Raw genomic sequence first — 25805 nt, forward strand, 5'->3', positions numbered from 1 at the left:
AATTGTAAATATGAATAACTAAAATTTTCTCTTCTAGATTGTTATTTTCAATAACTTTCAACATAAGAGAATAATACGTTTCGCCAGGCCCGCTGTATTTTAGGAGGCTCCTAAAACGAATGTAGACAAACAGCAGTTTTCGTTCGGGTATCTTCGGCAGTTTTCCAACACTTTTTCGCGGCACAACGACGTTGATCTTTTACTCCCCAAACGTCATTATGGCAGGCTTATAGCTCAAGAAAATGTGTTAAACAACGATGTTTAGAATAGTGAAAATCTTACATAATATCGCTTTAAATATTAATGCCTGTTTAGTTGGTTTGTTGTATGAGTAGCGGTGATGAGTGAACGTGTTTGTTTCAGTGGCATGTTTGATGACGGAGACAGTCTGTACTTCATACGGCCTTCCGATGAGCAAGATGTTGTCCCAGATAAGGTAACTAACATACTACAGTCATGAAACTTTATCTGTGTTGGTAGTTACAGGTTTAAAGTTAAAACTTTAGATCCAACACAAAAAGTTCTCTCACCTAGAGCTTTCGACCAGTCACTCTGGTCTTCCTCAGTAGACTGACCCAGTGAAGCTTGTCACGTGGCTTCTTTGAAGTGTGACGTCAACACTGAGTCAAAGGTATCTGGTCGTGGTGGTACTAGTGGTGGTCTATCAGATACATTTGACCCAGTGTTGATGTCACACTTCAAAGAAGCCACGTGATAGCCTCACTGGGTCAGTCTACTGAGGAAGACCAGAGTATCTGGTCGAAAGCTCTAGGTGGGAGAACTTTTTGTGTTGGATCTAAAGTTTTAACGATAAACAAACATACTACAGTGTTACGTGGAATTCCTAGTGGTACTGCAATAGAAAGATGTTAAAGTTGAGCAAAATAGAAATGTTGGAACATTACGCCAGCTTGTAGATCATTTATTTACTTGTTTTATTGGTTCAGCTGTACAAAAGACAGAATTGCTCAACTAGTAACAAGGTTATTTTAAAGGGCTAACCCTGGGTACAAGGACAACAAGCTACATAAAATAAGAACAAAATCAAAGTCATCGACTCATTACATTATTGGAATTATCTATACATAAATACAAAGACTTTAAACTAAGAAGCACTATTAAAAATACTGATTACATTTGGAGGTCAGGGTCAGAATTCACTGTATATGGATCTCCAATCTTCGGATTTTGCTTGATCATTAGTGTCTACTTTTTGCTGATTCCACACATGCATTTCTACTGCAGGGTTAGCCATAACAATTTTGTTGCACGTCGAATGAATGCACAACTATTGGCCATCCCAAGTGGTACAAACATTGTAAGACAGCTGTTTGCCCTCCAGTGACCCGTGCTCTGCCCTGGCGCCATAAACCATATGTCATTACATAGTAAGATCGAGGCAGCAGACATTATTTAAATGGCTCGGTGCGCATTGTGGCGCCAGTCTCATTGTAACTGAGATGTAGACAAGATTGCCCTCATCACTGCCGGCGTCCCCAAACGACCAAATGTCGTCACAGTTTTGACTTCCAAAATCATCTTGCTCTATGTTTCAAATCAAATAATCTATAAAAAAAAGGTCCAGTACACGATATTAGATATTTTCAAGTCTTCCTACTATTGAAACATTTTGTATCAGCAATCTGTGTCCTATTATATAACATAGGTATACGTCGATGAAGGTTAGACATCCAGGTAATACGAACGCCAAAAAGTAGTTGCTCAAGCAACTGGATATGATTTTGAAAACGTAAGACGTTTCAGCTAGTATCCACTAGCTTTCGTCAGTGACTGAGAGACCAGAGGGGGAATGCAGGTTTATAAGCACAACCTATTGACTTTCTGACTAATTTGCATCTTGTCTTGACTTGTCTGACTTTTGTTCCTTTTTCGACTTCAAAAAATTTGTCTTCACTTTATTTGCATATCAATCAATAGGTTGTGCTTATAAACCTGCATTCCCCCTCTGGTCTCTCAGTCACTGACGAAAGCTAGTGGATACTAGCTGAAACGTCGTTTTCAAAATCATATCCAGTTGCTTGAGTAACTACTTTTAACATAGGTATTGTATACATAAATCCGTCCAGGCTTCAATGCTTTGTTTAATGGATGTTGTACATGTAAACCTTTGTTCAATCGAAGGTTGAAGATGTAAGGGCGATTCTTCAGCCTGCTGATTTGCCATAAACCTGTCACAGCGCCAGTGTTTTACACTGTGTACTTAGCCTACAGCTAAAGGTGATCAGCCTGTGTTTGAGATTAGAGTTGTAGCGTCATTCGTGCGTACAGTGTAAGAAGATAGCAGAGCATAACAACACACATTATCATATAGCCGGGCGACGTCGACCAATCAGATTAGAGTTGTAACGTGATTCCTACGTACGGTGTAAGAAGATAGCAGAGGATAACAACACACCTTATCATATAGGCGGGCGACGTCGACCAATCAGATGGCTCCATTTCCCATCGGTTTTTAGGCTAACCTCACAAGTGGTCGGTTATTAGAATAACTGACCACTTTTTGGACCGTACCATTATTAAGGGGACAGGACACTAGCAGTAGTGTTAAGACTTATAGTATTTATCTATTAAACAACGTATAGTCGTTTATTTTGAATAATTTATTTGATTTTATGACTTTTTATTAAAAAGATATAAATGAAATTTAAACAGAAAAGACTAAACATAACTTTTGACACCCCTACTAAAAGTGGTACTGAATTTGAGTCAAATAAGTGTGTCAGTTGGATAATTATTAATGCCATAATGATTAATGCCACGCCTTATCCTCGGTGTATATGGAGAGATAATCCCTGGTCAGGTGCGATAACCACCTCATTAACCACCTCGTTCCCTACGCTCACTTGGTGGTTTATGAGGTGGTTATCGCATCTGACCAGGGATTATTTCAACATATACACCTCCGGGTGGGGCATTAATCCTTTATTCACTAACGAGTATTTCACACGAATTCGGCATGGTAAGGAAGAGGGCTGCCTCTGATAAAAAGACTACGGTTTAGTTACAGGAAACCTTTGGCTAAGAACCTTTGCCTGCCTTTCCTTGACCGGGCACATCAAGCTGCTTAAATGAGAAGGAAAGGTTTAAGAGCTATAGATTCATGCAAATGGTGCCATAATTACATTCCGGAGGATTACTGATACATCAGCCTCCATTAGCAAGGGTTGCGTGGCACTCAGCAGTAGTGATTCTACAAACGTCATCTGAATAAAGTACTGTAGCAGAGCTGTTTATTTGGGTTAGAATGGCAGATTTTCGTCTAAAATCGGCCTTAAGTATTCGTGGACATGTGCTGAATAGTAGAGAAGCTGAGGCCTAGGTAGTGAATACTTAACCGGAAGGACGTTCTATGTGTAACTTGATGATATGTGGGTAGTCCTTTCATCCACAATTTACAACGGACGTCAGCTCAGCCACTTACATCACGGTCCTCCGTGTTATCCACCGACAGTAATGCCCCAGGCCGTACTTAGTCTTTTAATCCCGTACAAATGGGCGAATACTGTATGTAAAACCTGTAATAAAGACAATGTCACCTCTGATGGAAGGGCAATCTCAACAGCTATCCTCACATTACTGTGTAGCTGTAGAAGTTACAATGTCTCAAACTTAAAAAATCGTAGTGTACGTTGTGCCCTAAACTTTGCTCACGAAAGCCCTTAACACGCTATTTGTAATCTTTCAAGTCATTTAAAAATGTCATTGGAAAGATTAACATATTGAAGATTAGTATATGATAAAACCTTAAGACATCTTGTTTTCCCCCTTTCAGAATGGTCAGTTGCACATCGTGTACAGGACCAATGTCAAAACTATGCAGCAGGATGATGTCCTGGTTCGAGATGGTGAGACCAGTAATACATCTACATCTTTATAAAAGCATTGGAATCTATATCTTATACGTTGTGTCGATAATCGAAGCATTTCCTACTTAACACGTATCCATGGATGGTTCAATCTCTTTTATTGTATCTGGAATATTTTACAAGGGTAACAAACCACTTTCATGTAGCGGCGTGACCTTGTATGATATATACCATGTGACATGCTTTTTTTACAGAACCACAGAAGGATACGAAGTCAAGTAGACTGGATAGACTTAGAGAACTTCTATTTAGAAGAAAACCAAAGGTAAGGAAATGATATATCTATGTCTTCCCATGTGTTTGTCGCTTTCTCGGATTTGCAAAGAAAGTATACTCTCTTTTGAGACAAACTACATGTAGTTAGGACATGATTACACTAATGACATACATACGAACGTGGGCGAATGGTACCAAGGGCAAATATAGTAACATGTGTGTAGATGATTAGCGTAGCACCAAGAGCAGACTTACTAACATATGTGTGTCTGGTGTTCAGCACCAAGAAATATATTCTAACGTGAGTACATAGTGTTCAGCACCAAGGACAGGTACACTTAAGTAGGTTGATAGTGTTTAGCACCAAGGACAGGTACACAAACGCGTGTGTATAGTGTTCAGCACCAAGGACAGGTACACTAACATGTGTAGATAGTGTTCAGAGCCAGTGACAGGTACATTAATGTGTGTAGATAGTGTTCAGTACCAAGGGCAGGTACACTAACATGTATATGTAGTGTTCAGCACCAAGGACAGGTACACTAACGTGTGTAGATAGTGTTCAGCACCAAGGACAGGTACACTTAAGTAGGTTGATAGTGTTCAGCACCAAGGACAGGTACACAAGCGTGTGTATAGTGTTCAGCACCAAGGACAGGTACACTAACGTGTGTAGATAGTGTTCAACACCAAGGACAGGTACACTAACGTGTGTAGATTGTGTTCAGCACCAAGGACAGGTACACTAACGTGTGTAGATAGTGTTCAGCACCAAGGACAGTCACACTAACGTGTGTAGATTGTGTTCAGCACCAAGGACAGGTACACTAACGTGTGTAGATAGTGTTCAACACCAAGGACAGGTACACTAGCGTGTGTAGATTGTGTTCAGCACCAAGGACAGTCACACTAACGTGTGTAGATAGTGTGCAACTTATCTGTCTGGATTTTTATGTTGTTGAGTCAAAATTACAGTCAAAAACAGAACAAGAGACCATCGTGCCTGTTCAACACAATATACCACATGGTACTACGGAGGTTGCTTTATTCAATGTCATATTCTCTTTACCTCTACAGGCAAGATTGAAGAGGGACGTACTTCCAGAAACAAAGTACATTGAGCTAATCTTAGTAAATGATAACAGAATGGCAAGTATCATATTATATATTATTTTAATCATGACATTGGCCTAAATTTTCTCTTTTTTTCTTGTTTAGCATTATTTTGATATCGCGTCGATGCGTTAGCACAATGGGATTGAGACTATAATGATGCTGGTGTTATTTGATGCAATTTGATAATCATCATTCACAGATACATGATATAATCTACCGCCAGCCTGCTCCCTCAATCAAGTTATCGTCCCGCCCACTGCATGATTAACGTTTACCGAACAAACGAAAACAATCAAGTACAGCAAATCAGGGCTGATCTCTGTGCGATTTATGAAGAGTAATTTGTGCCAGCTCAAGAACGGATTATGTCATCTGAATGACACATCTGTTCCGTACCCCCGTCCCGACACGTGCAGGAAAACAGGAACAAAACAGATTTACGACGTTGTGATTAGTTTATAATGGATGACGATGATTGGTGGATGGAAATAATCAGATAATCCATTACAGCAAAGGGCTCCTGACTTCCCATACCAACAGTCTGCTCAAGAAAAGGAGACGCTTTGCTGTAACTATAGATTAGTGAGGCGTCATTCCTTTTTGAGGCTGTCATAGGCTGGAATACACACTTCCAGTCCAATTACTTAACACGTATTGCTCTAATCATGTATATATGCGTACTATTATGTATGTATGTTTTGTTGTTGGTAAAGGCGGTAGGACCCCCTATTGTGAACATTTAGCGACCAACTGTCGAGTGTACGTGTACCTGTAATACGATTATCCGTCGACTTGACTCTCTATAATTGTACGAATTGTAACTGTTCGCATTTGCCTTTGTGTGACCCCTGCAGTTCCAGATGTATAAAAATAACACACAGCGGACAAGTAGCGTCGCAAAGACCGTAGCAAATCTAGTAGATGCGGTAAGTCACAGTTACTCACACTAAGGCCACACCAATTTAATTTGTTGGTTCTCGGATTTTTTTTTCAAAAAAAAAATGAAGCGACAGGGCGAAAAAAATAAAATAAAAACAGGTCTAGGCAGCCTATTATAGCTCCAAATGCTATGAAAGGAGCCATGAAGTCAGCACAAAAAACCTGGGTTAATATCTAAACCATGAATTTTGAAGTTTTAATCAAACCAATGCATTGATAGATGAAAAAAGTGCAACAACAGGAAGAAAAGGACTTTCCTCAACTGTTGCAACGAGCATTTTTAGTTGATTCAGAACCAGATTTTTTTTGCAAATCAGAAAAAAATGAAGAGGCGAATCCGAGAACCAACAAATTAAATTGGTGTGGCCTAATCATAGTACCACAACCCTATATGACGAAAACGTCTTGAACCAATGTCTTGTATTTCTCTCTTATGGTGCTATAACGTGCTATAATTCTGACATTCTACATAACAGAAATATGAGATACGTAACTCGACACTTTTACTTCCCTGGCCTGATTGATTTTGTTCTCATATAACAAACTGGTAAGTTTTTTTCTTGAGTTGGAGGACAATTTAATTGTCATTACTAGTATGTATCTTACCAACTCAGATGAACTTTCATGTTAACATTCGCCTGTGTTCCCGTAGATGTACAGTAAGCAGCTGAACACAAGAATAGCACTAGTAGCGATAGAGACGTGGGATAGTGAAGACCAGATAGCAGTGAACAGCGATGCCCAGGAAACTCTCAGGCAGTTTCTGAAGTACAGATATCGGAACCTGTTAAACTGGCAGCCGCATGATGCAGCGCATTTACTCAGGTAGGCAGTCAAGTCTTTCTACTCTCTGTTAGGCTACAGCAAGTAATTCTTATTGATGACATCAGCGCGCGCATTACTTTTCGCCTGATTTTGGAAAAATAAAAAAAACGTTTTGCCTTCTGAAAGTGGTCAACACACCGAAAATGGGCAAAGATCTCTGTTGCTATACCACGTGGATGCCAGATAAATATTGAGAGAGGAGACAAGACAAGGCTCTGAGTTAATGTTTTGTCTTTTACTTTGATGCAGTGATCCATTCCTTTTATATGTCACGTTCATTGAATAGTGAACGTTATAGTGATAGTTGGCAGTAAACATATCACAATATAGGTATCATTTCTCGTTTAACAAGGTTTATATCAAAATTTGAAAATGTAGGAACCTTGTTTTTTTGGCCCGCCTTCTTTTTTTGCCCTATCGCATTAGATTTGGAGTCTGTGCAGGATGTCATCCATAACATTTGCTTGCTGTGGCCTTACATACATATAAAGTAGCACGGTGGGGAAGTTCTATGTTTGTTCTTCCTTTCCACTATTTGGACAGATTGGCTATGAAGGGTGAACTTCAGCGAGTCCTAATGGTTAAAAATACCACAATCATTACTGTGTCCTTCAGTCAGCCCTCCTGTGTGTTTGCAATCTGTTGTTTGCCCTTCACATCAGATCACATTTCATAGCTCTTCATGATGCCGCAGATGGGCAGGTATAGCGTCAAATGTTGGCTAGACACATCTGTACGTTAAAGGCATCCAGTGCAGTTTTTAGGACTTGGAAACCCGATTTTTCAAAGTCAATATTCTAGTCACGTATCTACATACTGAGTTGAAAATATACTACCCTAATGTATATTGACCCTCATGGAGCAAAAATATTCAAAATTGTGACGGAAAATGGGTACTGGAAGGGCCCTTGGCTGATTTTTAGGGTACCTCCCATAAAATAAAGGACTCATCTTGGGGCTTGTTTCTCCAGTTTTAGGTACCGAAAGTATGAAATAGTGATTGAAATGTGCTAATGTGAAACAGTATGTGTCAATATCATAAAATTGCCTTATTCAGAATATTTCCAGTTTTGCTGCTCTGAAATCGCATTGCATGCCTTGAAGAGCTGATGTTGTAAGTACCTGCGGGATCGTTTGAAGGATACAGAAAAGACTGCTTTACTTAAAAAGGTGGCGAATGAAAGCACGGCGCCAGATTGTCCCAATGCTAGACCACCTAACAAGATAGGACTTCTACTCCCGTAGTGCTTGGTGCAGATGATCTAACTGAAAACTAGAAAGGCCAATATTTGCTTTGGAGCAAATACAGCGATGGGTTCACCACATTTTACCACATGGCAGGGAAAGAATGAGAAACACAAGGGAAAACAATGATTTACATTGATATAACTATAATATGAAGTAAAATACAACTAAAACAACAGTTGGATAGCTATTCCCTACTTTATTGGTTAGGATTTTTAATTGCATAATGCAAACTGTTGATTTTCAAAATAAAAAAAAAACGTCCATGCCCGGCATTCCAATGCTGGAGCAGGAAAGCTTGAAATACCTACCAAAACACTTGAATACAGACATACTGTCAGTATGGAAATGCTTCTGTGCAGGTGTTAATCAAGTTAAATCCCAACAGCCAATCAGCAAGAAGTATAGAGGAAAGCTGCATGCCTATTGGTTGATGCCCTGCATTCCATTGTGATGACTCATGCCCAAACGTGGTAAACAAGGCAAACTAACACAGTAATACATTTGCTATAACACAGCCAAAAAACTCAAATAAAACCATTCTAAAAGCCTGTATCACAATAATTTAAAAAACGCCTAGGGGTATTTGCCCACTGTACCTCCATACCAAATTTCAGGACCTTAGGCCCTAAAATGAAGAAGCTGAATCCATTTAAAAAATGGCAGGAGAAGGAGGAGGAGGAGAAACATCAGAAAAAGCAATATGGTTTCACCACACCACTTCGTGGTGTGGTGAACCCATAAAAAAGAAGTACATTAAAGGCCTAACGTGTCTCTTTATGTCCCAAATATTTGACGCCTTAGCCTTACTAGCTCGCAATCATGAATTTCCTTTTACTTCCTTGACATCATGTACAATGCCATGCGGTAAGGAAACGTTGCCTTCATAGAATGTCTGGCAATATATTTGTTTTATTTCAACAATACATAGTGGTGACGTACTCAAGCAATATGCTTATATTCACGTCACCACTAGACATAAAATAAAAATTACATCACAAAACATGGGTATCATCCAGGTAACATATATTTCCTCCCGAAAGGTATCAGAAACAAGAATGTGGTGATGTTGCTTGTCAAGCAGTCTTTAACACGTTTGTCAAGTGAATTTCTGAGTCTTTTTGTCTTTCTCCCATGTAGCGGAATGGCATTTGCAGACGGGGTAACAGGTCAGGCCCCCATCAACGGCATCTGCACAAAACGGAACAGCGGAGGTGTCAACGAAGTGGGTTCAGTAGTAGTTTGGAAAATGTTTAACCTTAGACCCATGTGTCATGTTGTGTAATCTGTCATTTCTCAGAATAGTAATCTCCAAGCAATTCTTTCGGTGGCCGCAAAGACACTCGAGTGGCCAATGGATACTGTCTGGCAAATGGATACAGCCTGGCCAATTTGATACTGTCTTTGCGGCCACCGAAAGATCTGCTAGGAGATTATTAGAATAGATCAAATGGCAAGAACGCCATCTTCTATTTAGTAGACCCTTCTTCATTATCTATATTCCCTTCATACATCTCTACATTTAATTATCGTTAACCGTGAACTTCAATGTATCTACTTGTTACCATTAGGTAAAGGAAGATTCCATTTATTACACACTATCTTGTCCTTTCTCCTAGAACCAGAATCCCAGGAACGCCATGGTGTTGGCTGTGACGTTAGCACACCAGCTGGGACACAATCTGGGGATGCACGACGATAACGGAAGTAATCATCACTCTCTTATCATAGCTTACTACATTTACCGAAGGAAAACATAGCGTTTTTGCTACATTTCCTCCTCTTCTTCTCCAAACACTAACCTCTGACCTGGTCAATGACCTGATTTGTTGATGTCTCTCACCATGGTAACTGGTGTTGGGTTACATAATGTTGCAATTTTATAGTAGGAGGGATTTATACTCCTGTCTGACCATTTATAAGAATTAGCAGAGCAGACCATATCCGTAGGTAAACATTATGCATTTGCTTTGCAAATTTTATCTTATGTGGTGCATTTCGCTCATGTAGGGCGTGAATATGCAATAAAGTTCATTGTCATGGTCATTATCTATTCCAGATTTTACTTTAGTAGTCTTACTTTTACTAACTTAGCAATAGTCATTCGTAGCGATGAGAAGATGACAACGATGAGACGGAATTCGACCGGTTTCGACTTCGACTATTCAATCTTTCTCAAGAATGCTTAGCAAAACTCAGCAATTGTCATCGATCAGCAACGTTTTTTTTGTCTATAAACCGTTTAGGAATACTCACTGGTCAGTTAAGTAGCATGTCATTGAATAGGGATGTGATTTGATTTGCTTTCAGTCACACTAAAACAAAATGTCTTTTATTCCTCAGGAGATTGCTTTAAAGCCTGTCCAGATTGGTACGGGTGCATCATGGAGAATGAAAGAGGGTAGGTAACATACACGCACGTGATATCCACGTGACATACACCCACGTGATATCCACGTGATACCAACGTGACATACACTCACGTGATATCATTGTATCAACTCAACAAATGCAACCAATGAGTAAACAATGATATAAACAAGGCGGCAAATTTGTGTAAATTTACTGTAACTTTTAAAACCTCATAATTGATTTGCCTTTTTTTTCTTTTCAGAATTCAGCAGCCAAGTAGATTTTCGGAATGTAGTGTAAGGGACTATCAAGAGCTACTCATGAACGGACTCGGTGCCTGTATCTTCAACAGACCTGAAAAGGTAAGGATAAAGGATAACTTTCAGCTTTCAGGAATTGAATGTTTGTGTGTGTTTGTACATTACAAGTCTGCGAGTTCGTGTCTGAGAGTTAAGCATCTCTATGGCAATCACTCGATATCTTTATTTGCAATCAGATACAGATTCATGTACAGATACAGTTAAGCATACACCCTTGTTAAACACTCTGTCTTATTGTCACGTTGTTATGTACCGTTATTGTGATTTCTTATTGTTATACGAAGATTTCAGTATTGGGTAAACATAAGAATTTTTCATGAAAGTTCATCTGTGATGATAGCAAAATGTTTATTCCAACGCAAGGATTACACAGAGACGGTGGACGACACAACCTACCTGGCACGTTTGATCAATTGCTGACATCACGCTTCCGCAAAGTCTCGTGTGAATTAAGTCACGTGTCTGTAACCGTAACTCTCGCGAGATTACGTTTTGAAGTGATTGGTCATTGATTATCCCGATGAAGGCCACAGTGGGCGTTGAAAATTTGATCTCTGTGTAATCCTTGTGTTGGAATAAAGTTCAACATTTTACTACGTTTGAGGTGATTGGGAAGACTTTTACCCCACTACTCACTCAGGGTCCACACTACAACTTATGGTCTGATGTTTTGAATACATTTTTAAACTTGGTCTATTGGCTCTAACAAAAGTAATATATCTATACTATTTACATCACGTTATTCTATCACAACTAGGCAATTGAAAGGTCACGATTTTACTGTAAGAATTTTGTTTACACAAGTTTTTATTCTTCCAGCTCCACGAGCCTCCCTATTGTGGAAACGGATTTATAGAAGCAGGTGAACAGTGCGACTGTGGGCCTCCTACGGTACGTTCACAAACACTGCACTAACTTGGACTGGATATTTAATAATTGTCAATTACATTTACACATTTGTAAACGCTGTCGTTGCGAGGTTAAAAGAAACCGGAATTTTGAGACAATTACCTCACTCCTCTCAAACTTCAATTTTTGTCATCTGGAAGACCACCAAAAACAATATTTCTGCTAAGATCACAAAACCCACTTAGAATTACAAATATAGGACTGTACATGTTCTTTGTATATATTAGACAAGTAAACCTTCAAAAAAGTAAAACTCTCCAGTAGTGCATGTAGAAACATACGATAGACTAGACAATTTATCTTTAGCGTTACTGTAACAGTGTGTTTCCTTCTAATTAGCCTTCGGTAAAAAGATTGCAATAAAATGTGAATTAAACTTCCTCAGTAGTTCTTACTATTTGTGAAAAGATTTACAAAATAATTGACACATGAAAATGGCGATTTTTTAAACCTACAGCCGACGGATATGAAGTTCTACAAGCGGTGTGTAAAATGCTGCGATAGCTGTATGCTGGCGGAGGAAGCAAAATGCGCACACGGAGAATGTTGTGACTTGTCGACATGCAATGTAAGCCGTCAAAATTACAAAGGCAAAATATGTCCTATTCAAGCTTATATTATACTGGAGTAAATTTGTATCAAGATGTATAGTCGTTGACACTTCAATTCCATGTTAAGTTGTGACACTACACTATGCATGCCTAGCCTTACCAGGATTGACATAAATTTTATGAAAGAACAGCAGAGAAGATTTTGGTTGGTCAAGTTTGTCAATTCTGAACCAATATTGGTCATGTTAGTTCATAATGCCATGTGATAGAGTTGCTACATGTACTCCTATGTATGGTAACAAAACAACATTCTAACCAGTTGGTAATAGAGCATGTGCATAGCATTATAAGCAATTTTTTAAAACTTATATGTCATGATTATGTAAGATTGTATCTGATGGATCATTGATATATACATTTGCAATATCTCAGAATAAAATTGTTGAAATTTAAAAAAATAACAATTACAAGACCAGTTGGTAACCGCCATACTGCAAAACAACGTGTTTTTTTACCTCAATCTCACTTTGTCCTATCTTTGGCAAAAAGAATGTGTACTTCAGATTTTTACACATTTTTACCCTTTAAACCCTTTTTAACGTGACCTCGTCGAAAGGCTTACATAAACCAGTATACCTACTCATATATTGTGATGTTTTCTCAGTTCAAGGAAAAGCACACATCGTGTAGAGCGCCGGTCAACGCCTGCGACTTGGAAGAAAAGTGCACCGGCGAGAGTGGAGAAGTATGGCCACCATTTTGAATATGAACCGAAACAATGACGTTACACAGTCAGTGTTCTAGCCATGATTTTTTATATACATAGCATAGGGGTCACGTACAGAAGAACAACTTTAGTGGGGCAAATCACCCATTGAGCCAAAACATTTTGAAACTCATCACCCCCTGAGACACTATTTCTTGTTTAATGTGGAACAGATTTTGTGAAGTCAAGGTTTTTCCTTTGCTATAGCTTCATTCTAAAGTTATGTTTTATTTTTTAGCAAGATTTATGAAGGTTCTCCCTCCCAAAACACCCCTATGCTGGTTGAAACTTAGCATAGGGGCCAAAAGTATAGCATAGGGGTCAAAATTATAGCACAGGGGGTCAAAATCATAGCATTGGGGCCCTTATGCTAAAAAGGCCTGGCTAGAACACTGACAGTAGTTCTGTATTTAGAACACGTTCGGCGCAAGGTGCATTAAACTAAGGAAAAACAGTGAGATGATGTTTTGTCTTTTCAGTGTCCAGACAACCTTTACAAGCAAGATGGACAACTCTGCGAAGTCGATGTAAGCATATATCTCCATTTCATACTTCTGTGTCGATACTATGACCTATACTGTACGTGTATCTCTAAGTGGTTGATATTATATAATAAGCTATCTGACCATTTTCCGTATGTTTAAATTTCACAGGGCCACTGCTACTATGGCGAGTGCAGGACAAGAACAAACCAGTGCAAATATGTCTGGGGTGAAGGTAAGTTCACATACAGGCTTTGTTACTCCATTGATGGATTTCTCACCATTTGTATATATATAAAACTATTAGAACTTCAATTTGTCTTGAGAGTGGCTTCAATAATCTTGACCATTTATACTTCAGGAAAATGTTTTAAGGGCAATGTTTTAAAGATTCTTTATTGATTCAACAAAAAGTACAGGGACTTTTGTATGGTCTTCTACAACTAAAGATCTAACAAAGCATTTATGAATAACGTCATCCTACGTACGGAATATATCTATGCGGCACATTACGTACAGAATATATTTCAGCGGCAACAATAAATGTTTAACTATTTTCTAACATGTAGTCTCTAAGATTAAATATATGTCACAAATGTCCCAATGAAAATTATGTTAACAGTTACCCCTAATAGGTTAAGAAGGTAGGTGTACGTTGAAAGCATCAGCAGTGAAATCACACAAACCCACTGACTGCGTTTTTCCTTTTTTTATATATAATTATTTCTAATAACAAAGAAGTAACAAATTGGGAACCATTCAGTTGAAATCAATACCTAATTTGACCATCTCAAGAAATATATACAAATAAGGGTCAACAGTCAAGCAAAGAAAAAGACAAAAGTAGCCATACTAAAAGTTTACCACAACAGTACTAATCACCAAGAGTGCCCCATTTTCCCAGATGTGTTTCCACTGTTCCTTTTCTTGCAGCAATATTTCATTCAACTTTTTTAAAAGAAATTTATATATAGAAGAAAGGATTCAAAATTTACTTTCTATTATTGTATATAAAGATTTTTGCTAACAGAATAATTAAATTTGGGATTGTAGGGGAGCTAGGAAGCAGGTTTCCGAAGATAATGATAAAACTATTTAAATAAATATGTTTACCTGTTTTTTCTTGTTAGATGTGCACACAGCAGATGACATCTGTTATCAGAGGCTCAACATCAACGGAAACCGGGACGGCAACTGCGGGAAGAGCGAAGATGGCGGTTGGGACAAATGTGAACCAAAGTATGTCACTAGTTTCCATCTACTGTATCCCCTGTTGTTCACTGATAATAACATCTCAAAAGTACTCTGTTATCATCTATTTCTAACATAGTAAAGCTACAGCATCTCAATGACAGTAATTCGTGTTCTTTACTGCTACGAGGGTCCATGTCACTTTCGCATGTAGTGGCACTATAATGTCGTCGATGTAGTTCAAAACTTTATTTACTGTACATGTAGATTCTCGTAATTGATAGATCACCAACTTGTCTTGTTTATACTCATTTTTTTACCAATTTTGTAATTATGAATGTATTCTGTCATTGTGTTTACTCTCGTTTAATATTTTTGAGTAGAAGGCACCATATGCGTAACTGTGCTTCTTGCTTAATACTAAATAAGTATATGTGAATAAAAACATCTAAGGTGGTAATGGGACGGTCCTTTATTGTGTCACAATATCCGGATCTTGGTTAGCCTGGTGTCCAGTCTTACGTGATTGGGACTGTTGGCGTGTTCAGGCAGGCTGTGTCTTCGGGAGCTCTAATATCTTCCACCCGCCCAGTACAACAGGCCGACCTGTTACGCTAGCAGAGATAGCATGCTTGGGGATTTGATTTGCCCCAACACGAAGTATGGCTTATCAATCTCTAGTGATATACCAACCCGGAAACCTATCTCAGGCGGGCGGGGAAGGGCTCCTGCAGCCCCGAGGAGAACCCGCCCCTCCCACGTAAGACTGGATATCAGGCTAGATCTTGGTACATTTCGTCATGTTTCAGAGACATTTTTTGCGGCTACCTTCTGTGCGATGGTAACGTGACAGTTCCCAGGGTCGGCGTTCTGGACGGCTCTCTCACGTCCAAGAGTTACCCAAGGACTGGCAAGACTATGCACTGCAAGTAAGAACATCTGTACACGTGGAGCAGACTTCTTTCACGATTCTAACTTAAGAATCCGGTACAGACGTTCGCAACAGGCTGAAATAGCATGAGAGCAACCGACTACTAGTATGTCGCCGACGCAAAGTATAACAAGAATAATATGTAATGGTCAATCTTCTTCAAATCAAACATAATATCTAGTCAGACTACGAGTATACAACATCTGCTTGTACTATCATGAAAGTTCATCTGTGTTGGCAGTTACATGTTAAACAGTTTAAAGGTAAAACATTTGTTCCAACACAAAAGGGAAATGTTCTCACCTAGAACTTTCGACCAGTCACTCCCGTCTTCCTCAGTAGAATGATCAGCTAGTATTAACACTAATTAGGTCTTCGACAAATGTAGCCTGGGTGCCATCCCCAGTAGTATATTCGCCAGCTCTATAACTGTTATAGAGCGTGCGAATACCACTGGGGATGGTACCCAGGCTACGACAAATGATGTTCATTGGATGAAATTCAGCGTGCTTTTGTACTGTTTGTTAGGGGTGGCCACGTGTTGCTGGATGACAGTAACAACATCGGATATGTCCAGGACGGGACGACCTGCGGCACCAACAAGATGTGCCACAGTGGGCGGTGTGTGGAGGTGTCTAACTTCAACATCACGCCCTGTCCTGTAGGCGGCAATGGGATGCCCTGTTCTGGACATGGAGTAAGTGGTTTCCTCTCTCTCTAGGGCGAATTCTTTACGGCATGTAGTGCACAAAGCAGCGACACCTGTGCTGCAGTGCAATGTGAACTAGTCAGAATTGCCCTGAGGAAGGTGACAGACGGTCACCGAAACGTCGGCTGACTTGGTTGTGTAAAAAGAGTCTCTTTACTCAGTGACTTACCAACCTGATGAAACTATTCACGGAAGCAGCCTATATTCTGGACATGGGGTAAGTGGCATTTGCATGGAAGTCTTTCTCTTCCCAGGGCGAATTCTTGGTGTCTTAAGCGCAAGAAACAGCCTTTATTCCAGCAAGGTCTTGTTGGAGATATTGAAGATCACCAAAGTCAATGTTGAAGATGACGAAAGCTTTGGTAGAATCAAATATCCTATCACTGTCGATAACAGTATTATCAAATATCCTCTCACTATTTATTTAGTATCAAAACAAAATTATCAAGTATTTTATTAGTATCTGTAACAGGAGCAACAAATATACTATCATTATAAAAAACAATATCATTAAATATCCTATCACTATCCGTAACAGTAGCAACAAATATGCCATCACTGTCAAAAACAATTTCATCAAATATCCTATGACAATATGTAACAGTAGCATCAAATATACTATCATTATCAAAAACAATATCATCAAATATCCTATCACTATCTGTAATAGTAGCATCAAATATACTATCAATAACATTATTGCCATCAGAAGTCATGATGCCATCATGACGTCATTGATATAATAGTGTTCACTATTCTTCAACACTGCCTAACAAAAGTACCTTTAACTTTAATCCTATGCTGTACTCATCATTGTTCCTCTAGAATTGCACCAACCAAGACAGCTGTTTATGTGACACAAGAGAGTGGAGGGGCAGCGATTGCGGTAACCCTGTTCCCGTGAGGAACCCAGAGGATGACCTTGAAATAAACCAAGGTGATTCATGACATACACTTGTCAACAATCAGTCACAATTTCGAAACATACAACCAGGTAATATCATATACATCAGGTATACCTGTCAATACTAAAATACATATTAGGTGTGCGCCTTTGCATTACCTAACTTCACTGTCATTTCAAATTATTTTGATTTTGTGTACGTCACTTCTCTGATCCTCAAATAATTTGATTATCATAGACAAGATTTCTATATATACATGAGTCGAAGATGTAGTCAGTGTTTGCTACAAAGTTATGTACAATCATATTTCAAACATGTGAGTAATACCATTGTAGTCGTGAACATGTGCTTTTTTCACATGCTTATCGCTGATGCACCTGTCATTATTATCATTCGTAAAGTTGGCTGCTTTAGTTGTATCATACTTTACGTAAAACAATATTGATGACTCGCCTCCAGCACTATAGGTCTACCTGAACTGTCCTTTGTTACCTGTCTTCACATTGTTTCCATTGGTTGGTTTGTTTGTTTGACTAACTGGACTAATCGTTACTGTATAACCCCGCACTCTGGTTCTGATCCCGCGTTTTAACAAGCTTGTTCACCGCCTGTTCCCACTCCTGTCCCCCCAGGTACAACTAACGCAATCATAGGTTCCATGGCGGGTACATTGCTAGCCATTGCTATTGTATTCGGTGGACTGGGGTGGGGATTTCAGTAAGCACTTTCAATGCATTCGTGCCGTGTCTAGTTGAAGTTTGGCTCAGGACTGCATATCCTTCTGTCGTTTCTTCCATGCCCTTACCTATTGCCACTGCTCGTCCTTATTCCCTAAATACCCAGCACAGGTCTTTGCTGTTTCATCTACGTAAAGTCACAACGTCAATTTTCAGTTTTCCTAGGCCAATTTTTTCATTACCTTTTAAGCCGTCGAAGGGTATGCATTCTTGATCATATTTTAGGACATTGTGCCATTTGTTCATTCATGACAAAGCCCCACCTCCTATCCCGTAATGCACCTGGTTGCGTGGGATATTAGGCATGCGCAAAGCATGAATACCCGGATGTTGCATGACGTTCGTTGGCAGTAAAACATAACGACGGTCGCCATATTGTCTACCTCTGCTTTTGACCATCACCCTAAGGGTTTCTTTCATTCGCTGCACCCTGTAGTTCCCCAAAAGTCGTCCCAACTCTGACGTGCGCTGCATGTGACCTTCTGTTCCACCCCTCACGCTGTCTCCATTCTGCTGCATGACGATTTTCATCATGGCAAATCATTCTTTTCTGCATGTCCAGTGGCTGCCTTCCAAACGTCCGTTCACCCGTCCGCTTCTGTAGTAGGTAGAAACATACAGGCAGCCGCTCCAACTCCTCGCCAGTTCCAGCATCATCATACTGAACTCTAGGCATGATTGTTGCAAGTGACCCACCCTCAAAAATTCAACCAAGATTAGATATCACCAGACTGTACCACCAAACACTTAAATAAGTCTCCCCAAACCCAACTTCATCCCCTGAGTTTACATTTCCATCGTAAAGAAAAAAAATCAAAGGTCCACCTTTTCGAGAGAAAAAGCTAACACCTGAGTTTAATATATATTCCTTTGGCTAGGATGTGCCCTCCTCCATGGCAAATGAATCGCCCAACTTCCTTCCCTCTTATCTTCCTGCGCCAACAGTTCTCCCTTTCATCTTTATTTCAAAACAATAACACTTTTTCATGACTATCTTCCTCAGGCTAAAACGTTCCACATTTCAGAAATTCTGATAGAGTTTCGTTTTCTCCTCACACGCCGCCCAGGTGGTATGTCTAGCACAATCATTGGGATAGTCGCAGGAACCATTCTCGGCCTTGCAATAATATTCGGTGGCACCGGGTGGGGATTCCAGTAAGGAACATCTTCCAAATTACTTCCATTTGTCTGCATGGTAATGAACGTTACAAGTTGCACCTACCCTGCCAGGTTGTTAGGAAAACTACGCTGTTTTATTTATTTTTTTTCTTTCTAACTTTGAGGGCATGTCGCAGATTGATACGACCATAATGTCCCTAATCTCAAATTGCCCTTTTCACTACGTTTGGAAGAAAAGCTGGACGGTGAGATAGAACGAATCGGCTGTGTTCGTAAGATCGTCCGACTAGATGAAGTAACTTTATTTCTGTCTGTTGAGTGGACTGCCACTTCGTCTCCTAACTGTCGCAGAGGTAGACCAGTACCCAGAAATTGTGTTTTATTTGCTCGGAGTGTCATGACAAGTATCCCACGTCAACCAAGGGAGGGGAAGGTGTGGCTTCAGGCATGATACGTAACTTATGACCCATGACCTGTGCTTTCATGTCTGTCTTTACTTAGGCCGGTCATTCACGGCTAATCGTATCCTAGGAGCAGTGATGACGTCAGTACTTGTGTATGCATGTTGCTTTGGTGCATATGGGTTGGGGAATAAGTATGTATACCATGTGTGTCTGCATGTGTATGTCATAGTACTATTGTCTTGGTGCATGGGCGCCGACTGGTTTATAAACTACAAAGTAGTTTTGCACAAATTGCTATTTGAATAGAGGATTCACTCTATCATTGAGGTAACCAATGAGTCAAAGACTGTTGACCGCAAACTTCGCTTTCCTGACCAGACATATAACATTACCAGTCATGGCCTAAAATGACACCTGGTCATTCTCGATCGTCATGTCGGCTTGGCTCATCGTGCGATGCTAGAAGACCCCCTAGGTACACGTGAAGAGGTGCCTGATGGCTTTTGTTCCTCTGACTGTCGCTGCTGTGGGGATCATCAGGTGCCTATCTCGGCTGCAGACCTGTAGGCAGCTGATGATACTGATGACTTGCCTGCATGAACGTATGCCTGGCCGCAAGTGTACGCCTTGCTCACTTTGTTCTGGTCGGGCATACTTACCAAAGTTTGGGCATGGGCATGTTCTCACTTCTGTCCTGCATTCATTGTAATTCCTGTGGGCTATCTTCGTCTGACGTGAGCTTTTCACACACTGATCAGGCAACCTCTGACCGAAAATTGGTCTACAGAATCATAGTATTGACAGTAGCTACGACATTCAGTTAACTTCATTCCTCTTTGTTGCCTGATGAAGTTTCCATTTGATATGCGAACAATGAACGAACTGAAACAGGCGTCATTTGGAAAGCTACATATTACTTTGCTAAATTAGTTTTTTCTACAAACATATGCGACTGATTTGACTAGCAAGGGTACCTAGGGTGTCTTCGGTCGCCTTTCTGTGAGTGTACAAGTTGTGAACGTGAACGCATGAATGCTACATCATCACACGTGCATGCAAGTCGCACCTACCGTACACCCATCCCTTCTTAGTACGTTAACGTCTTTTCTTCTCCATCATGTGGCCTTTTTAAAGGAGTGCAGTCCGCAGAGGGTAAGTAGCACCGTTTTTGTATGGGTGTGTTTCAAGCTAAGGTGGCTTGTTGAGGTATACATGACATGAAAGTGTTCATGCTCACGGTGTCTTTGTTACAAGAAACAACTATTATTGTTCAAGTGCATCGGTTGTTCGTCACTTGTCACTGTTTATCCTCTTCGCTATGCCTGACGCATTCCCTTCCAATTACACACGTCACTACGTCACTACTCCCTCTCCCTTTCGCCTCTGAGCAAATTCACGACGCTTGCCTCCCATAGAGCTTTCTCTCCTCTCCCACCCGGGAAAGGACTTATACTCATGCATGGTCCTGTTGTAACTGTCATATCTTAAAGTTCGGCTCGTGTCGTGGTGAATGCAATACTCGCAATTCCTGGATTAGCTACTCAATCCCGAAAACCTTCCGATTTCCTATGCACCTATTCTAGACCGCAAGAGGGCGGTGGTCCTGGAGGCGGACGCAGCTCAAGTTTGAGCGGGACCGGGCGGCGTTAACCATGCTTGAACTCATTAAAAAGCATGAACAAACTGAGCACTTGGGCCCGCGAGGCTTCCAAAATTTCGTGCGACCTGCAATGGCTCTGTCTGAAATCACGAAGGACATGGCCCATAACCTGTCCAAAAGACTTAAGGATGAGAACTTTGGGCTGTGCTGTGGAAAACCTCTCTGCAGCTGTTGGCGCGCCAATGGACGCCGGTAGGTGGCGCTACTGCTCGTCACATGTGGACCGTACTGTCTGAATCAGACACTCCTCAGTTACATCATTTCCGGAACATGTTACAGCCGAGAGCGCGCAGCTGGCGCTCCAACAAGGGCTTCCCGTCGTTACTGCCATCTAATGTTGCCTGTAAGGTTGTGACTTGATTCTGGGGATCAATAAAAGTTTCACCTGCGATCACCGGACAGACCAGCAGCTCACAAAAGGTCTTCTCCGGGATGACTTCTGCTAGGCTAGAATATATACTAAGCTGTATCCTGGCGCGTGCGCGGGATTTTGGAAGGAATTTCGGTTGGACAATGATCCGTTCCAAACAGCCCCACTGAAAAAAGCTTTAACATACAAGTACCATTTGCAGATGCAGAAGGGAAAATGTGCAATTACGCAAAATTGGTTTCCTAGCTGATTTCTATAGAAAAACATCTGAAGGAGGACTATTCTGGCATGACTGTACGGATTCAAGAAGTACATCAGCGCATGCTGTATAATTCCTTTCCTTTTCATGTCCTCTCCCCTCCATCCCTCCAACACCCCGTGTGTGCATAACGTGCCTTCCGTGTACTGCTGTTCACTCTCTGGCTTCTTCATCTGTACTGACACTGTACTGAGTAAGAAAGGAACTGCAAAGCAGCGACAAAGCGTCTCTAGAACTATGCCCGAATTTTGTACATGTAAAGAAATAACCTCTACAAATGATAAAACTCTATTGTGTACCCACGAAAAATATTGAAGACTGCGATGACATTTATCACAGCGTGAAAGCATGAAAAAAAAAACATATAGCATTCTCTGGCCAGCATGTCAGGTGGTCAATGGTTGACCACATTGCCCAGTGTCTTACGAATCCTATAAGGTAGAGATTGAGAAGTAACTGATATCATATACTGAAGCCACCATTCAGCGTACAATCATCAGGCTTTGGCTGTCCTTGACGGAAAAAACATAAATATACCCACAAACAAGTGGCTGATTCTAATAATTTTCCTTTAAATCATCAATATGGAAAAACATCATGAACATGGACTGCCAATTGATTTCCTACCCAATGCGGTTTATTTAATGAATATCAATATGTAAATAAATTTTCAAGATATTTTGTAGACGTTTCTTTGTCTCTGCCTCCTCGATGACATGAGGACGTGTCTTGCTGTTGTATCTGCCCTGTATCTTCTTCCCTTTACGAACAAACCGTTGTGCCCCTTTGTTTGTCTTCATCATGTGTCCTGTTGAAAAGTATCCATCAAAACAAGTCATTCGTTAACTGAATGAAGATGACAGTGCCAGAGTCTGATTTAAGCTGGCTTCCTGAAAGATATAAGAAACGGAATATAACGTAACGTAATGGAACATACTTGACGAATGCAAGGGGTACAATCCGTTATGTTGATATTCAATATTAACATAACATTTTAACATTGCAAAATTTGGCAATCTATTCCAAACCACATTCACCTCAAACGGCCCATCTGAGACGCCTAACATTGCTTCGGAGAACTATCAGATAAACAAACAAACAAATATTCAAACAAACAAACAAACAGACAGACATACATACATGAAAATAATCATTCATCACATTTTCCGATCCGGCATCTTCAACTCTCGTGCATGCTCCTTTACCTACCTGAACCACTGCAGATCGGCTTCCCAACAGTCTACCATTGCGCCCTGCACTCATGCATCCCAGAACCCTGAAGCTGTTCCAGAATCTGCCATACAGGAATCTCTGCTATATGTTGCCGTGAGAACCTACCTGGGGTTCTCTCTCTCTTTCGCTTTCTATCTCTCTTACTGTCATTTACTTAGCTATCAAAGAGTATGGCTTTTTTTATACTTGCTGCGCTGAAACAAAAATGAAAAAAAATTTTAGGGCAACAGACTCCTGCGTGGCTGCGATATTCTGGAACAGGCTTCCATGGAATGGAACCCTTCTCGATGCTGAGACCACTGACTGAAGTTTGAGTGCAATCCCATGAGTCATTGTCCCGTGCGATCTCGTGGATGTTGACATCATTGTTCTTTGATGTGACGTCATTGTTGATTTGCTCGTTGTCGTGTAACGTGGGTGTCATGAATACGCGAGGAGTACATTTGCCATGTTGCTGGACTGTAAAAGTAGAGCACGAATGGGCGTAGACCTCAGCAGCTTTTTTCTCAATTAATATTGTTCCATATGTAGAAAGAGGAGTGGTAAGTCCACGCCCAAGACTAGCCCCACTGAGGAGAAGGACACGCAGGGAGACGGGAAGGCTGACGGGAAGGGAGGCGGCAACACCACGTCCCCGAATAGCCCTGCTCCGTGCTCGGATGGGGACGTCTGTGTCGGCAGTGAGGGCCACATGACCGTAACAGTTGCCATGCCGCGTGATGAAACTTCCAAGTCCACGCCCCAAGCAAACGGCGTCATACATACGAGTGATGACGACCACACCAGCGGCGAGATCAACCCCATCCTGTATCTGAACGGACACGCACCCCACGTGCAGGCCAACGGCCACACGCAGAGAAACGGCTACGCACAGGCGGACGGGCACGCGCATTTGCATGCAGAGGGAGACGCTAATTCCGATACACAGCCAAGCAAAAGCAAGCGAAGCAGGCGATCGGGCAGAAAGAAACATACAAACAAAGATGCCGATGGCCCGACCGAGCAGGATAAAACCAAACACAGTCAGAGAAGACCTCATCACGACCATGAGTAAGTCATCGCAGCAGCCAATCAACAAGCTCTTGTGCACCATGCTGGCTAAACCATACCCTTAGACTCAATATCCAGTAGATAACTTCACTGCAGCTGACGTACGTATGTCAAAATTGCGTGCGGTACGCCGTACCTATCTTTTTATATCAAAGACCTGTTTACCAGTTGCTTGAAGGTCATCGTGATGCATCTTGCAATTTTATGGAGATAATGAGACAAAACGTAAGTACTCTAATCTGAATGACGTCGCAAATAATTTCGACCATGACTACAGTACTTATTGTGAGCTCAATTTCAACAAAACAAATAAACAGGAAGGCCAAGATAACCAGAAAAATTGGCAAAAACGTTTCCAGACAAATGGACTTTAAGTTCTCCAGGAAATCAAGGGAAAAAACGAAGAAAAATTACTACCACAAGTACTTCACACAGTAATGTCCAAATGAAGTGCCGGTTGTACTCAATCCGGGTTGCTATCGATACTATCGATAAAATTCTTCAATTATGGGTCCTATGAGTTTGAGGAGAACTTAATACGCGAATTCTATGATTATATCGCTGTCAGCCTATTTTTTAATGCGGATATGAAGTTAAACAACAGCCCAGAAAGATGCGGCAGTATACGCGGTGCCTCTCGTAGAAACAACCCTGAAGCTAAGGCAGGATGGTGGGGCGTCAGTGCAAATGAACCGCGGTCAACAACTTCCACCGCTCGTCGCTGGTCTTCCTTGTATCTAAAGTAAATGACGAGCCTTACCGTCCCAGTACTTGCCATTGGAAACATCTGGTATCTTTTCGTTCGTCCTTTCCTCGTGTTCATCCTACTTACGTTATAGTTCGGGTCTTTCCCTTCAAGAAGCTACGTGAGCTCTTGCATGCTGTCGTGAAAATGGCACGCCCACAGAACGTACTGCGCCTACGTGAAACCATGGCTTTTCACGGTTTTCGTTGGATTTTTGCTCACCGTTGCATCAGAATTTTACCTGTTGCAAACGATATTTTTTCCGACACAACATTTGGAAACTGCAGACAGGATGTTAACCTTATACACGCTAATACGACCTTATATATGAGACGTTCTGCCGAAGTGCGATGTATAATACATTACGGGTTTCGTGCAGGTGCAGTACGTTCTGCAGACGTGCTCTGTCGTGCAAAATAGCGAACGAAAATTCCAGAAAAACAACAGGACACCTCCCGTTCATACATCCAATCTCCTCCATCCGTCAGCAGTGCTCATCCGCCCTCCCTCGTTTAGCTGTCCCCTACCTGCTGATCTCTACAATTTTCAAGTCTTTGCACTTCCTCATCATCTCGGTCCCTCCTTACTCCCAGGTAGGACCTGTCACTTGATTATAAGCTTCCTGCTTCCTCTCCCTAAAGTGCGTCCTTCCGATGACATACCCCGACTTGCACCCATGAAAAAACAACAACAAAGACTTGTCCAATATCTTACTATGTGAAGATACGTCTAACCGGCTAACGTTCTTGTCAGATGCCGCATGTATGATGACTAGTAGGATTGCTAACGTTCTGGCTAATGACGGAATATTGTCGCCCATTTGTGCTGTGATACAATATTGTTGTCATCACCATCAGTTATACCCCGTGAATCTGTTTGTCTAT

General features: G+C 41.0%; 2 protein-coding genes across 4 annotated transcripts in view; both read left to right on the forward strand.

Moving 5' to 3' along the window:
* Positions 1 to 20069, forward strand: part of LOC109461827 (disintegrin and metalloproteinase domain-containing protein 11-like) — a 43122-nt gene extending 23053 nt beyond the window's left edge. For 2 of the 3 annotated variants that reach the window (XM_019758288.1, XM_019758289.1), the window contains exons 7-26: positions 364 to 436; positions 3794 to 3866; positions 4082 to 4152; positions 5181 to 5252; positions 6074 to 6145; positions 6811 to 6983; positions 9369 to 9453; positions 9848 to 9935; positions 10572 to 10629; positions 10843 to 10942; positions 11720 to 11791; positions 12267 to 12377; positions 13025 to 13105; positions 13606 to 13653; positions 13780 to 13843; positions 14739 to 14847; positions 15609 to 15728; positions 16259 to 16427; positions 17265 to 17376; positions 19702 to 20069. In XM_019758288.1, the coding sequence (XP_019613847.1) occupies positions 364 to 436; positions 3794 to 3866; positions 4082 to 4152; positions 5181 to 5252; positions 6074 to 6145; positions 6811 to 6983; positions 9369 to 9453; positions 9848 to 9935; positions 10572 to 10629; positions 10843 to 10942; positions 11720 to 11791; positions 12267 to 12377; positions 13025 to 13105; positions 13606 to 13653; positions 13780 to 13843; positions 14739 to 14847; positions 15609 to 15728; positions 16259 to 16427; positions 17265 to 17376; positions 19702 to 19910 (1960 nt within the window). In that variant the 3' untranslated portion in view covers positions 19911 to 20069. Of the gene's footprint in view, positions 1 to 363; positions 437 to 3793; positions 3867 to 4081; positions 4153 to 5180; positions 5253 to 6073; positions 6146 to 6810; positions 6984 to 9368; positions 9454 to 9847; positions 9936 to 10571; positions 10630 to 10842; positions 10943 to 11719; positions 11792 to 12266; positions 12378 to 13024; positions 13106 to 13605; positions 13654 to 13779; positions 13844 to 14738; positions 14848 to 15608; positions 15729 to 16258; positions 16428 to 17264; positions 17377 to 17976; positions 18873 to 19701 lie in introns of those variants that run through there. The other variant, XM_019758290.1, reaches the window with a different exon arrangement.
* A 31-nt stretch (positions 20070 to 20100) lies between these two features.
* LOC109461760 overlaps positions 20101 to 25805 on the forward strand; it is an 11337-nt gene continuing 5632 nt past the window's right edge. The window contains exons 1-3 of the mRNA XM_019758152.1: positions 20101 to 20144; positions 20739 to 20756; positions 23658 to 24176. Coding sequence (XP_019613711.1) covers positions 20101 to 20144; positions 20739 to 20756; positions 23658 to 24176 — 581 coding nt within the window. The remainder of the gene's footprint in view (positions 20145 to 20738; positions 20757 to 23657; positions 24177 to 25805) is intronic.

This window comes from Branchiostoma belcheri, unplaced genomic scaffold (genome assembly GCF_001625305.1).
Source record: "Branchiostoma belcheri isolate BF01 breed outbred unplaced genomic scaffold, Haploidv18h27 scaffold96, whole genome shotgun sequence".
Classification (NCBI taxonomy): Eukaryota; Metazoa; Chordata; class Leptocardii; order Amphioxiformes; family Branchiostomatidae; genus Branchiostoma; species Branchiostoma belcheri.